At 35.8% G+C, this 15,919-nt stretch overlaps 1 protein-coding gene across 2 annotated transcripts; it reads left to right on the top strand.

The window, feature by feature from the left end:
- Positions 1 to 3,330: 3,330 nt before the first annotated feature.
- LOC107091399 (cysteine sulfinic acid decarboxylase-like) lies at positions 3,331 to 15,187 on the top strand. 2 transcript variants are annotated; one of them, XM_015385306.1, is made up of 14 exons: positions 3,331 to 3,455; positions 7,626 to 7,768; positions 7,862 to 7,988; positions 8,067 to 8,157; positions 9,899 to 10,121; positions 10,534 to 10,613; positions 10,797 to 10,851; positions 12,600 to 12,716; positions 12,837 to 12,901; positions 13,049 to 13,130; positions 13,212 to 13,411; positions 14,498 to 14,549; positions 14,645 to 14,734; positions 14,938 to 15,186. In XM_015385306.1, the coding sequence occupies exons 2-14, from the start codon at positions 7,637 to 7,639 to the stop codon at positions 15,109 to 15,111; spliced, it is 1,488 nt and encodes a 495-aa protein (XP_015240792.1). In that variant the 5' UTR covers positions 3,331 to 3,455; positions 7,626 to 7,636; the 3' UTR covers positions 15,112 to 15,186. The 2 variants fall into 2 exon arrangements, with proteins under 2 accessions (XP_015240792.1, XP_015240781.1); XM_015385295.1 differs by lacking the exon at positions 3,331 to 3,455 and adding an exon at positions 7,210 to 7,517 and having other exon boundaries at positions 14,938 to 15,187.
- The last annotated feature ends 732 nt before the right edge of the window (positions 15,188 to 15,919 follow it).

The raw sequence follows: 15,919 nt of genomic DNA, 5'->3' as shown, positions 1-15,919 counted from the left end.
TTTACTTTTTAATTTATTTTCATTTTTTTACATGCAAATCTAATTCTGGGGGGTTATGGTAAGAAGGGATACGCTGCTGTGTTTGCATGCTCTTGAATGGTATTCTCATAGTAATGAAAACACACACACTCTCACAGTTCTATGCACATCTCACAATCTAAAATAAAAAGATTCCCAATTTTCCAGGTGCAGAGGTCCGTAGAAAGGAGTTTAAGCAACTCATACAGAAACCACATTACTCTCCATCAGGGCTGTCGAGAGCGTGAGCTATTATATCATTCACACATATGAGTGGAGTTTGCCACTTGAAAGAAAGTGTGATGGGGCCTGAAAAGAGAAGTACTTGGGGCGGGATTGTGCTTGATCAGCACCAAACTAAGTTCATTGTCATATTCTGTACAATCTACGCTTCCTCGTGTTGAAGTAATATGATGCAAACTGAGTTCAGGGAAGCATTGCTTGGCATGAAATCTCTCTGAATGCTTACATACTCTCTTACTGTAGATCACCAGATGAATGCATTTTCGCTTCAGATGTGCATCTTCCTAAAACTGTGACTGAGAAGAAATTCCATTTCATCTCACAATCAGGCCGTTAGAAGTTTATATAGGTAGATAAATTGTGTGTTTGTCTTCTTTGCAGCACTTTCACAAGGGGGTAAAAATAAATAACAGGAATAAATGATTATTCACTCTGCTCTTTCCACCCACTGTATGCACAGAGAAAACTGGATTTATTCAGTCAGCTAATACACACAGTGACTCAGAGTGTGTTTATACTGTGTCTGGATGAAAAGGACTCCAGAGGCTTTCTCCTCTCATACAAAGCAAATACCTGCCCTGGAATAAGATATTGATTTGTCATTTTCTACAGAAAAAGACTGGTAAAAAGGGAAAGTAGACATGTGAATGTTATTAGGTGATGGTTGTTGTCCTGTAGGAGGCAGAAGGCTTGAACTGCGATGATACTGTATGGATCCCTCCTGTTTGATTGCCAGAGATAAGATAAAAAGTGATACGTTTTCAATTTACGCAGGCCAAGTTCAAGCAAGTTCATTTATATAACACATCTGAGTAGCAAGACAGTTTAAAGTACAATTCACTGTCATAAAGGTAATTAAACTGTTAAAAAATTAGCTTTTGCACAGGATGCATCTTCTCTATCCATCCATACATTTTCACGCTTATTCCTGCTTGTGAGGGGTGCTGGTGCCCATCTCCAGCTGTCAATGGGCGAGAGGTGGGGTACACCCTGGACAGGTCTCCAGTCCATCGCAGGGTAACACAGAGACAGGACAAACAATCATTCATGCACACACTCACACCTAGGGAGAATTTAGAGAAGTCCGTTAACCTAAGTCATGTTTTTTTGAGGAAGCCGGCGTACCCGGAGAGAACTAACGCATGCACAGGGAGAACATGCAAACTCCACGCAGAAAGACTCTGGGCCTGGAATTGAAACCGAGACCTTCTTGCAGCAAGGCAACAGTGCTACCCACTGCGCACTGTGCAGACTGCGTCTTCTTCTCATTCGACACAATTTAACCCTATTTCCAAAAATGAGCCACAGCACTCTTCTCGTTCCATTCAAATGCTGCTTTTTCTTGCTTCTTCAGACAAAGGCAATGTTTAGTTCACAGTTTAACACAGATCATGGATTACAGCAGCAGGGCGTGTAAGCTCACGGAATATTCTGCTTGTTACTAATTTTTTTAAATTTATTTTATATTGCCCAAGTTCATGAATACTTGTTAAAAATATATACAATTCCTTCATATTACAAGAATATGTTTGATTTTATTTTATTGTGATTTGTTAGATCAACACAAACTATCATATGAGAAGGTGAAATGATACATGCTCCATATGATTTCTGTTTTTTGTTTAACTAAATTCTAAAAAAGTGAGTCAGCTTCTCAAAACAGCTCAAGCAGCTTGAGTGGAAAATGTTTGTGAATAGACACACTTAAACGTTGCCACAAATTTGAATTTGGTTAGCCTAATCTGATGTCCCATCTTCTCTAGCAATCTTCCCAGGCCGTTTTAAAGAAAATTATCCTCACAGCACAATTCTGCCACCACCGAGTTTCAACTCTAGAATAGGGAGTTTAGGGTGCTGTAAAGTTTCAGTTCTCTGTTACAAGTGCCTTTGCACTATGATTAAAAAGAAAAAAAAAAAAAAAACTTTTGTCTCCTCTGCCCAGAGCACCATCTTTCAGATGTTTCCTAATGTCTTTTGAAAAACTGCAAATTGGACTGTCAGGAATGGTGGAGTTTTGTAGAGGGCCCAAATGCAGAGACAGAGGGCTGGGATGATTACTTTCGAATTTCATGAAGAGGTAGATGGTACAGAAGCATTAAATCCAGAGCTCAGCAGAGGAACTCAGGAATCAGAACTAGGAGACGCTTAGGAGAAACAAACATAAGAATAAAGAGAATCCAGCACTGATGAACTGCAGAGGAGCATATAAGGTAGACAGAACAAAGAGTGGTGTAATCAGTTTATTAGGAGCAGGTGTGGACAGAAACAGCTAGAAAGGAAATAAGGGGAAAGGAAATGGGCACTGGGAGCAACAAAGATTAACCAGGGAAAACAGGGTTTAACTGTAACAAGACAAGAACTTAAATAAGGCTAAAGGGGAATAAAACTTATGAACAGCAGGGAAACTAGAGGATAAGAGAAGGAATGAGATAACTGAAGCCATGGAAAACATAACCTACAGTTAAGTGAAAGAATGACCAAAACTAGACCAAGTAATAAATAAAAATATAATATAAAAACAAAAAACAAAAATAAAATAAAGCATAACTGAGAACCCAAAATGCAAACTTTAAATGAACCGAAAAAGTCCAGTGAAAACTGTCAAATCCTTGTCACCTGGATGAGCTTCTTTTTTTTTTTAAATAGGCTATCAAACGTCTTTTTTTAAAACACATATACAAACATTTTTATTCCCATAGACATTGAGAAATGTCTTGTTATATTTACATACAGCAACCATTTCACCTGCATACCCAGTCAGCACTTCCTCAAAACAAGTATAATTTCAAAAGGTCAGCATATCTAGCTTACACCACCAATATATGATATAAAAACAGCTGCTTGAATCCTAATGTACTATACTATAAAAAGGCTAGCAGTTTATACACTAGATAGATAGACGGATCTTATTTATTTATTGTTAACTAGTGTTTGGGAAAGCATAAAGGATTTCCTGAGTCCTACTTTGAGATTACCTGTAATGTATAATCTTCTCCACTAGGTGGCAGCAACCCCTCTCAGGTTGCTGCAGTTACACGATTAGTCCGTTAGATGGAGACAAAGAGCACACTCATTCAAACAAATGCTACTTTTTAGAGGCTGCAGAGGAACAAGGAGGAGGAAGTAGCGAGAAGGACGAAGTTTCTTCTCCTCTTTTCCCTCCGCTTCGAGTGCTGCTGTTGTGAAGGTTAATGGTAAGGATGTGTGCAGATAAGCGTTGATTGTTTTCTCATTATCGGGATCAGAGTGTGAAAACAATTGAGACCAAAAGCATAAACAGGATCGCTCCAAGCTGAGGTTGGCATCCATTTTAGTCACAGTTTAAGATCCGATACATGGTGGGAAAGAAGTAACCCCTCATTTCCTGTGGACTCCGATCTGCTCCAGAAATTATTGACAAAAACAGGATTACGCATCCCAGACACAGAGTTATAGGGTTTTAGGCGATTTATTGTGGGTTTTTGTTTTGTTTCTTTCATCAAGAGAGCATTTCAAGGGGGTAAAACTACTAAAAGCAAACATGGATTAAAATAATCTAGCCTGCACTGACATACTATAAAATAGTGATATGTAAAATTCTTTAGAAATGTTAAAAAAAAAAAAACTTTATTAAATGACTTTAAAAAAAAAAATAAAGAAGCTTTTTTTTGTTTATCAACATTATATCTACATAATTTAATGATTACTAGACATTAATGACAGGTTGGATTATCCTGGGTTGGATAAAAAAAAAACTAGATGCTTGTCAAGTTTCTATAAAACAGCTTACAAACCTTTATTACATAGATAAAATCTCAAGAAAGACACAAAGGTTTTAAGTTTAAAGCGAGTTTGCACAGGACCAAATCTGCCTCAATCTGACAACTCAAGCAGGATGGGATTATTCTACATTAATGTTAATGATATAATCTGCAAAATATATCATTTTAAAATAATGTTTTAATCAAATGCAAACATTAACAGCATGATAATAAAGCATCTAATAAGCTCATATTCATCTTGTCTCTGAGTTTGTTAATAAAAAAACACATGTTAGCAAAGTAAAAGCTGTGAAAATCCCTTGAAAACAGAAGATTAGTGCACATAAAATATGTCCCAATGCTGTTGATGCAAATAAGGCTGGAGATTGATTGGTGAGTTCAAATGTGATGCGTTTTACTTTTAAAAATGTGCAAAATGTAAACAGGACTTTAAAAACAACATAAATTGAGAAAAAAATAATGATTGTAAGACTTTAAAGATTGCAGGACCTGATTTAAAATATTTTTTGAGTTTCAATGATGACAAATATTTAAAAAATCACAAAATAAACTGCATTTCATAGATTCTGCCATAAGTAAAAATAAGGTGTTCAAGATTTATAGTTTTAAATAATTTAGAATTTAAACTGGTTAGAAACAGAGGTATCAAAAACTGGTTAAAACTAGCGGAATATCCCTTTAATCTGTTTCTTAAAGAGAGGGTTAGCTAGCATTTGGAGCATTTTCTATTCGTTGAAACTCTACAGTCTTTGATTGTTTCTGGTAAATAATAATCTAACGTTGCATTTCTTCCATTGTTTATCCAAGAGATCATTCAGTCATGGCGGAGGAAGCTGCAGATGTAGTTCAGCTTCTAAAACGCCACAAGGCGAAGCTGATAAAGATTCTCAGTTCGGATGCAGATTTTGTCCTGCAGTCTGCACATTCTTGTGATCTACCTTCTGATCAAGGCTACGAGCGGATTAAATCATGTCGCGTTCCTAGTGAAAAAGTGCGAGACCTTTTGGATCATGTTATCCTGAGAGGACCTAAAGCAGCACGAGGAATGCTGGACCTACTGCAGGAACAGGACATGCAGGAGACTTTTCCTATGCTTGCTTTTGTTAAAGATCTGCATGTCAAAACGCCGCTATCAGGTACAAAGCAAATTAAACGCTTCTGTGCTTTAAAATGTTTCAATAAATGGTGATTTCATGCTAAATACGAACATGTCCTTTATTCCTTTATTTACAAGTTCAAGAGTCTGAATCAGAAGATCAAATTCCAACTAAAAAGGTCCGCCCCAATGGTGAGTCACTTTCCAGTTAAATGTATGCCCTCTTTCAGTCAGAGCAACTTCTGAAATATCTGCCTGTTGTTTCACAGGCTGTTGTAAGGTTACGGAGAAGCAGCTGATGAAGGTGGCTCGGGGTATTGGCAGTTCCTGGAGGGAGATCGGCAGACTAGCTCTGGACATCCCGTCTGTGAGGTTGGAACAGTTTGAAGAGGAGACAAGAATCCATGTGGAACGAGTCTTTGCCATGCTCCGATACTGGCGCAATCAGAAGAGAGAAGAAGCCACTGCTGCTTACCTGCATTCCCTCCTGAGTCAGAATGACTTAGGCGTGCCTTCTGAGAGCATTGACTTCCTGTTGGAGAATGACTAATATCTTTTCCAACAAGAGACACCAGATATTTTTAATTGGAAATGTTTTTCTGCTGAGTTTCTCAGTACATACTAATAATAATAATAATACATAACAATGCTAAGATTTGACTTTCAAACATCAGGAACCAATTGTGCATATGTGTTTACAAAATTTGAGTTCTAAAAATTTGAGTTCTATTTTGAATCAAAAAAAGAAAAGGAGCTTTGATTGTTGATTTGATTGTTTTGACCTTTTTTATTATTTACTGTTAAAAGAAACTTGAATTTAGAGTGGAAATAAATCCTCTATTTTTGTATGTATTTTTGTAACGACTTGAAAATAATGTACGGTAATAAATTTTAACTTTTGTTAATTTTCTCATGCTCAGAGTATTAGTGATTATAATTTAGAATTTCTTTTTATTTGTTTTTTTCATATTTAAGTTAAGTTTAAGTCTTAAGAAACATTTTAATAGAACTTAATGTTGAAAAACTTATGTTTTACTTATCTAGTTTTGTGGAAACCCTAGACCTTATAGTCTAAAGAAATTATTGGTGACCTAATTGTTGCAACCCTTTACAAATGTAAAATTAATGTGTCGTAAGAATGCTTTACTGTTTTTGGATTATTAAAATGTTCAGTACCTTCTTAAATCTTTCTATCTGATAACAATTGTCTGATCACTATGATCAGTGCAAGATAAAGGAAGATTATTTCTTGATCTGTTAAGGCTGTCTCACATACCTGCTGTTGTCTAGATGGTTGTTTAGAGGTGATACTATTAAAAAGGTCCATTCTTCCTTAAATATTTTGACTGAGAATTTTGCTTAGACTGCTTTAAAGATGAGGCTAAAATTGCTTTTGTTTTTTGGCCAAAAGCATTCTAGTTCTGTAGCACCTTTAAAGGACAAATAAGTAAAAAAATATGCACTTCATACCAACTGATATGTACCGAGACAGACCTGTGATGAAATGGGCCTCCTTTAATCCTGGGGATTCCTAGACAGCTTGTTTGAGTACATGGCTTCAAGAAATACACTTTTTTACTTTGCATCATCAATAAACTAACAAATTGATCATTGATGGTCTTTAAAGAGTGTAATGACTTAAATATTTTGCAAAATCTGCACAGAAATGCTTCAAATAGATCAAAACCCAAGACCTATCAGACCTAAATTCTACAGGAAATTACTGGTGAGCTAAAGATAAGATGCATAAGAGATCACCTTTTAAAGAGAAACAGGCAAATATTCAATGCTTTGTTTCAGTCTTGTGAAATCTCACAGAAGACTATGTGCTGCACTACTGACTAAAGTACTGCAACAGCAATAATCGTAGAGCCCCACTGATTTTGTTCTGAAAGAAAAAAAAAAATCAACATGATATGAACGTCAACTAGCCAAATACATATATGCAAAATAAAAATAGAGTTAATTTAAGTGTTTTTTTATGCATCTTTAGCAGGGCTGACTTTAAGTAGACACAGTATGCTACAATCTTGAAATTTCATTCATTTAAAATGCATAAGTGGAATTCAATTAACTTAAGTAGCTGTCTTTTTCATTTTTAATGTGAAATGTTATCTGACAGTTAAATCACATGTGGTTGTGAACTGATGAGAATCAATTAAAACCGGACTTTGTTCATGAAAAATTCACACAAAGCGTGATTAGATTTCTCATATGGCAGACATGTAATAAGTCACTGAACTCAACTGTTTCTCCCTCTCTCCTGACTAGTTTCACACATAATTGATTAACTTTCACTATGGGACAAAGGTTTAGTTCCTCCTTCATTGTTTTTCACCTTTGCATCTTAGAAGGATTCTCTTTTCTTTCTGCTTGCACAATTCACAGCAGTAGCAGAGGTTTGCCAGCTTACTGAATCTAATTATGGCAAAAATATCTCAATTTCCCTGTAAGTAAAGCATCTGTCTGTTTTTCTTTGTATTAAATCTTTGCAACTGTTTTAACAGCAGACGGACAGATGATGGAACCAACCATTGGTGACCTGAGCGATCCTCTGATTAACCACACAGAGGGACAACTCTTCCTTCATGAAGCCTTTAAAATTATTGTGGAGGAGGTGCTCTGCAAAGGCACAGATGTCAAGGAGAAGGTCTCTAGAAAGCAAAGCACCAGAAATACCTCCTGTCAGATTACAGCTGCTGTTCTGAATCTAAAATTCTTATTTTCTGTATCCCTGATGCAGGTGTGTGAATGGAAAGAGCCCGAGGAGTTAGCCCTGCTGCTGGACCTGGAGCTGAGAGAGAACGGCGAGCCCCAGGAAAGAGTCCTACAGAGAGTGAAAGATGTTGCAAAGTACAGCATTAAAACAAGTAAGATCTGGAAGAAAAACAAAACCGCTTATCATCATTTTCATTGACTCTGTTGGGGGTGTTTGACTGTCTTTACAGGTCATCCACGTTTCTTCAATCAGCAGTACGGTGGCGTTGACTATCATTCTTTGGCTGGACGTTTCCTCTCTGAAGCCCTCAACACTAATCTGTAAGAGACAGAAAATACTGCTACGACTGAAACTACTCTTTCTCCTGTCAGATTATTTATTTTTTCCATTTCACCATTACGTTCTTCTGATTGGTGATTGCGTTAACTTTGGATGAGCTATGCTCAAAAGTTTTACATAACAGATAATCTGTGGGGGTATTTTAAGGATATGGTGATAGATAGTAAGCTTTACGACCTCAGAGTCCTTCCCTTCCAAAATCAGAAATGTATTGGCTTCATGTGTGCTCTATCTTCAAAGAGTTTAATGAGTTTCCTGGTTTCATTCACATTTTTATCAAGATCCAAAACAAACATCAGTGGATTTTATTAAGATCTTTTGGGATAGTCCAACAAACAATAGTACATAAATATTTTTGTGGGGGAAAAATATTCAACTATTCAGGCCATTTAAATAAATGAAGATCAATGGATTTCACCCGGCATTTAAGACACCATATAGCTCTTATTGCATGGTAATCAGCCTTGTTCTGATCTGGACAGGGTTTGTTTCCCTTACTTAAAGTAATGGAAAGTAGACAGAGTCAAAACAAATTACAGACACTTTGGTTAAACAGTAACATGTTGTGAATAAACCTTGAGAAAAGATCCAGCTTGTTATGGGAATAAGTATTTCACGGAGGAACAAAAACTAATACTGAAAAGTCTGATGTAAAATATATTCAGCCCATTTTATTCTGATACCTTAAATTTGGTTTCCTGCACAAATCTTGGAGAGTAATCTCTCCATGTTGACATTTAAAGTAGGCTTGGGTTATAACACCGTAAACATGTTTAGGTTATGAAACAATATAAAACACTGGAAGAGCGGTGTTCCATCAAAAATTTGAAAATGGAAAGATTTTGACAAAAGCAAACCACCTATTCCACTTACTCTGGAGGATTAGCAGATATCTACAGCTCAGGTGGAAGTATTAACTGGAGAGGTAAAACACCCCAGATATGGCCATTAATGAAGACTGGCAATGAGAAAACATAAGAAAATCCCTTTCAAATTGGCTTCAATCCATGTTTGGCAGCAGAAATGAGGATGAGGATCCTATGTTGAGATGAGACCTTCTCTTTATATGAACCTTTCTGGACTTCATATAAAGACGTGTGTGGAAGAACGACAACACTGCTATATCTTTTTTTTTTTTTTTGTATTCTTTGTGATGGCCAAATATTTTATCTACTTTATGTTTGTCCATTTTGAAATACAGAATATAAAACACTGATTTTATTAAGAAATGTAAAGTGTTTCTGAGAATAAAGCTTTATTGGTTTTAGGATGTGTGCTTCAGTAACAGAGGGATTTCTATTACAGAATAACATTACTTTTCAATTTTGAGATTATATTTATTATAAAAAGGAGGAAATCATTCTACATCAGGTTTCATCCTGCTCCCTTGTGGCCAGAGATTTCCCAGGATTATCCAAATCCAGTTCTGTGTAGCACCAGATTAAATTCCTATGAATTGTTTTCATTTTATTTTGATGAGCTGCATCATCATTTCTGTATTTTTTTCTTTCCAAACTCATTTTTTGGTAGTCAGTTATGATCTCCTCACATAGGTATAATTTCATTTTCATTTCATAGGTAAATTTTCATAAGACTGAAGAAAGAATGATAGAATGGAGCTAATTACACTATTTATTTCCTCCCTTCTGCAATCACTTTGCTCCTTTTCAGATTAGATAAATTATAAGACAAATGATCAGACTCTGTGATTGTAATCTACAGCTTCACCTATGAAGTTGCACCAGTCTTTATATTGATGGAGGCTGAGGTGCTCAGAGGGCTCCGTAAGCTGGTGGGCTGGACAGAAGGGGACGGCCTTTTCTGCCCTGGAGGATCCACCTCAAACAATTACGCCATGAACCTTGCACGCTACAGACTCTACCCAGAGGTTAAAAGCCAGGGCCTGTGGAGTCTCCCGCGACTGACCGTCTTTACATCACCGGAGGTATGAGGGACCGTTTAGCCCTGTATGACTGAGATGATGAAATATGCTTTATGTTCAGAATGAAAATCTCCCACCATAAGCTAGAAGCAAGACAAAATATATTTTCTTTGTTTAGACTTTGCTTTGTCAAAATCGGCTGGCTTTAACAAGAGAAAAAAGTAATTTGTTATTTTTGTTTGTTTGTTTTACTTTGGCACTGACTATGTGACTCTGGTTAATCTTCGCTACTATAAAACTAAGCCAGTAAATTCTGAGAAAAATCCATAAAACTCAGATTTTTCAGAAGTTCAGTACAGGCAGAAGCTTGAACTTGCTTAGAAAAGTGTGTCTGTCTTCCAAATATTTGTCCTGCTTTGCAGTATTCCTGTTTAGATTCCTGTCCAAATATTTTACGGCCTGCCATGTTTTTTAGAGCCATTACTCTGTAAAGAAGGGTGCTGCGTTTCTGGGTTTGGGAATGGATAATGTCATCTTGGTGAAAGTGGATGATGGGTAATTATTTTTTTTTTTACATAAACTATTCTTTAGAAATTTCCTGCCATAATCACAGAGTTTATTCAACGCAAATACAGTCTTCACACTTTTAGGCCAATTTCTTATAGATTCTAATAACTAAAATAAAATGATTACCTCACTCTTTTTCTGTCCTTATCAATGTGTTTAAATTCACCCCAGAGGTCACATGATTCCAGAAGACCTGGATGAAAAAATAGAGCTTTCAAAATCTCAGGTAAATGTACTGAAGTTTGGTCTGTCTTTGTTCAGATAAACTGATGTTTCAATTATGCAATATAACAGTGTATGTCTAAGATAAAGTGTGCTGCATAAGTTTTCACCACTACTTCATGATGGACCAAAACATTTTTCGTGCATGATTGAAATTGAAAGTAAAAGACAGATGATTTTCTTATTTTTCAACAAATAAAAATCTTAGAAGAGTGACGTGCATTTGTAATTTTTGACTTTGAGTACTTTGTATGTTTATCTTTTGCTGCAGCAGCAGGTTTGTTTTAAACATGTTTCTAGGGTAGGGAGATGATCAAGTAATTCAAAAAAACAAAACAAAACAAAAACAATCGACTGGACCAATTGGTTCAATTTGGATGTTTTCTAAGCCAAAACAAGTTGTTGGACTACTATGTAAAGCTTTGAACTTAACACTAACTCTGACTCAGTGGTTTGTTTTGTTTTTTACTTTTTTGTAATGACTATGACCTGGATGAGAGGCATGTTTGGTCTTTTGAGAACAGTTCTGCCTCAGTCAGATTTGATGGAGAATTCCTGTGAACAGTGATTTCCAGATTGTGCCACAGATTATCTTTTGGATGTAGGCTTGGACTTTGACTTGGCCATTCTTACACATACTTTGATTATAGCTTTGCCTGACTACAGTCTTAAAAAAGTGAATTAAGGTATAGTGGAGGGTGTTCTTTTTCCAGGTGGAACATCAAAGTAAGCAGTCATCCTAATTGTCAATCATTCTGGTGATATGTTTACATAATGTGCTCATCCCCATTTTCACTTACCCGTGGAGAGTCTGACATACAGTAGTGGAAAAATTGCAAATCTTCTTAAGGAGAGTAAGCTTGTATGAGCAATGCAAGCAGCAACTTTTAAATGGAGGGTGCAGGAGGAGAAATGGGCTCATTAATGCTCTAACACACGTTTAATAGGTGTTTCCTCTCTGGAGGGGTACAGGGTTGTACATGTGCATTTTTTTTGTTTCAAGTGAAGAGGGCGGGTCTTTTCAAAAAGTCACGAAGTTCCTCCCCTATACCTTTAAGTTCTGTTCTGGGATTGCCCTGTGTTTGGCCCAGTCTATCTTACCATCTACTTTGACCAGTTTTTATCAACCCATTTGATAAAAACTGTCCCCACAGCATTATGTTGCCAGATCCATATTTCATAGTTACCTCTGCTCTATATAAACCATTGAATTTCAAAAAAGTTTAGTTTTGGTCTCAACTGATCAATTCATCTTTTTCTTTGGTGGTTGTGAATGACAGATTGTGTATCCAATTATTTTCTCCTCCAGAGTTACGATTGGCCTTGTGGCTGCTCTGATTTAGTGACCTGTCATTTAGATTTTTAGATGATTGATTTAACTAAGCTCTAGAAGATATTCAAAGCTGGAGATGTTTGGGTTTAAAAAAAAAAAAAAAAACTGCTCTGAACCTTACCACAGCTCTTTCTCTAAACCACCTGAAAAGATCCCTGGTCTTCATGTTGTCCTTTGATGTCCAAAGTTCTTGTTTTAAATATTTCATAACAACTGTAGGTAATTGGTTGCTTTGGATTTTGTTTAATCGTGCATCTGTGCATTTCCACCTGGTCATAATTATTTACTGCTTTGTGTTGGTCTATCAAAGGTCTTAAGAATACATTAGACTTTATGGTTGTGATGGGACAATATGTGCAATAGTTTATTTGGTATGAAAGGTTTGCAAAGCATAATCAAAAAGTCTTTCCTTCTACCAGGGTAGTGTGCCTTTCCTTGTGAGCTGCACCGCAGGCACTACAGTGCAGGGGGCTTTTGATCCGCTGGATCGCATAGCTGATGTTTGTGACAAACACAAGCTGTGGCTGCACGTTGACGTGAGTCTTTATGGGAAAATACTTCATGTTGAAGTCGTTGAAGATATTTCAAGTGCTTCACTATTTTTTTTTGTACTGAGTGTATTTCTATCCTTCTTGTTGTTTCGTCACTTGTCTCAGGCTGCCTGGGGAGGAAGTGTGCTGTTTTCCAAGAAACACAGACATCTGATGGAAGGAGTTCACAGGTATTGATTTACTTGATATACCTAATTCTTTGTTTAAGGTTTAGTTTGTGATTTCTTATTTGTACAATGTGATAAAGGTCAGTTATGTCTGCAGGTAAGCTCTGTGGGCCCGTGTGTGTTATTCTGTTTATATCCATTTGTCACTAGAGCAAACTCAGTAGCCTGGAATCCACACAAGATGCTGGTTGCTGGCCTGCAGTGCTCTGTTTTGCTCCTTAAGGATACCACGGTTTGATTTATACCTCATTTTATATTTTTCTAAAAATGTCTGTATTGAAGTTTTCGTAATTTTTTATTTTCTTTTCCGCAGAACTTACTGAAGAAGTGCCACAGTGCAAATGCAGCATATCTGTTCCAGCAAGACAAATTTTACGATGTGAATCTGGACATCGGGGATAAGTCTTTGCAGTGCAGCCGCAAAGTTGACTGTCTGAAGCTGTGGCTGATGTGGAAAGCCATCGGCTCTACTGGATTGGAACAGCGTGTAGACAAAGCCTTTCTCCATGCAAGGTATGAAAAAAAAAAAGAAAGAAAGAAAATATAAAGCCTCTCCTTTTTCTGAGTAGCCTACTCCTGCAGTGAAGTATATGAATGATTTTACTGTATATCTGTTTATTTTCTGGTCCTTCCTTTTTGTTTTGTCAAAGAAGTAAATAATGCATTCTTGCAAATAATAAAAATAATATAGCTAATAATATAATGTTTTAGAGATTTTTTTGTATTTTTTTAGTATTCTGATATTTTAAATAAAACCAAGCAGTCATGGCAACTGATCACAAGGACATGGATAAATAATTTACTCTGCACTTTTTTTTATCAGTAAATATATATTCTTTTAGGGCTTTTATTGTTTAAATTATCTAGTTTGTTGTTTATTTTGGATGATAATCCTTTAGCATATGATTGTGCACATGGGACCATTTACATCATAAGCTAATTAAGAAGATGAATCCCTTGGTGGAAGTTTAAATTACATGAAAAAAAAGCCTTCAATAAAGTGTAGTCAAGATATTTTAAAACAGACAAACAAACCATGATATCTACAATACTTGTGTTGTTCTAACAAATTAAAATAAAATAAAAAACAATTGAAAAACATGGTTCTGGGTTTTCTTATGGTTTAAAGTGTAGCAGTCCAACCATTTTAGCAGCTTTGTTTTAGTGCACACTGCTTTTGACCAACAGATTGCAGTAAAGGAGCAGAAAACTGCATGAGGTGGGAAACAGTGTCTGATTTGTCTAAGCTTTTAGCTAAATCCTTACATGTTTTGTTGCATCTGTGCTCAAGATTTTTAATAATAAAACATCAAACCTGACTAATATTTGGTTTGTCAAAGAAACCAAATGTTTTCCACATCAGCATCAATTATTACCCGAAATAGAGGTGAACCATAGATCTTCCCACTGTCTGTCATTTATTTTAGTAAATTAAATTTTGAGCACCCATTTTCTCCAAAACTTAAAAAAGTTAATTAAATACTTGTAAGACTATAATTAATACACTAAAAACAAATCTTTCTTCTTGTTGGCAGTTTCTTACAAAACTTCAAAGTATTGAATTATATGGCATTTAAAAGACTTGTTATTTTGAAACAGGTATTTAGTGGATCAAATGAAGAAAAGAGATGGGTTCCAACTTCTGAGAGAGGTAAGTTCACATTTAAAGAAAACAATATATATTAATATGGTGTTGTTGTTTTTTTACTTGCTATACTCTATGTTAAAAATGTCCCCCGTGCACAGCCAGAGTTTGTGAATGTGTGCTTTTGGTTCATTCCACCGAGTCTGAGAGGGAAGGAAAAAAATGCTGACTATCAGAGCAAACTGGCTAAGGTAAATTTCTCTTTCAGGGACATGGCTGAAAACTGACATTATTATGTTTTGATATTTCTGAGTAAATATTTCCCCTAAAGTAATTTATACACATCTGTGTAAAAATGTAGCTTTAGCTTGTTGTAACAATGAAAAGCGTTCTTTTTTTTAAAATTAATTCTAGTTATAAATGGTATAATTGTTTGTTTGTTTTTTATGAATAGGTTGCTCCAGTAATCAAGGAACGCATGATGAAGCAAGGCACTATGATGGTCGGCTACCAACCTCTTGGAGACAGGGTCAACTTTTTCCGCATAACTGTTTTTTCCCCCCTGATTTCCCAAGCAGACATGGACTTCTTCCTTGATGAAATTGAGAGACTGGGAAAAGATTTGTGACAGAAATAATTGTAGCCACATAAAATGGTTAAACATAAAAAAATACAAATTCTAAAATACTAATTGTTTTTTTTTGTTTTTTTTTCTAAACCTGCTTTATAAGTATAGTTGTATAACATCACACATATTGCATCACAACTGGATAGATGAACAAATAAATAAGTGTTGTGGTATGTCTGACTTTCTTTACATTTATCTTTGTTCCCTGTATTTTAAGGGGCGGGGCTAGATGGGAGGCCAGGGGTGGCCATGGCCACCCTTAGCCAATCATTGGCCACCCCTATCATTTTTGGTTCTAATACAGACTGTGGCAGCAGTAATACTCTGAAGGGGAATGTTCAAACTTATTAAACATTAAAATTTTTAATATCAATATGTTAATATAATAACAACTACTTGACAACAGAAACACTACAGTTAATCATGCACATCAATATACAAACATTAAAGATGATAGATATAGAATTCATGCTCTTTTCAGAACTACCTTTTTAATTATTTGGGGTAAAGATAAAAAATTGCATGCATCTGCAAGTCATCTAGGAGTCTTCAGTGAAATCATAGCTAAATAACTACTTTATTAATAACATGAAAATTTATTAAATGTGGATGTTAGTAGATTTAAATATCTTTTTTTTTTATGCAGAATGGTTATTGATAAAAGTAGGTAATGACAACTGAAATATGTTCGACCCAGAACTCAAACCTAAAAGAATTTTGCCCACTATACATTTACATTTTTTTTACACAGCATAGATGTTTAAATATATGCGTCTATTTGTTAGCAAAGGCTGCAGGAAAGTAAAGT

This window comes from Cyprinodon variegatus, unplaced genomic scaffold (assembly GCF_000732505.1).
Source record: "Cyprinodon variegatus isolate N-32 unplaced genomic scaffold, C_variegatus-1.0 Scaffold16, whole genome shotgun sequence".
In the NCBI taxonomy this organism is placed as follows: Eukaryota; Metazoa; Chordata; class Actinopteri; order Cyprinodontiformes; family Cyprinodontidae; genus Cyprinodon; species Cyprinodon variegatus.
This window is presented reverse-complemented; position numbering and strand designations above follow the sequence as displayed.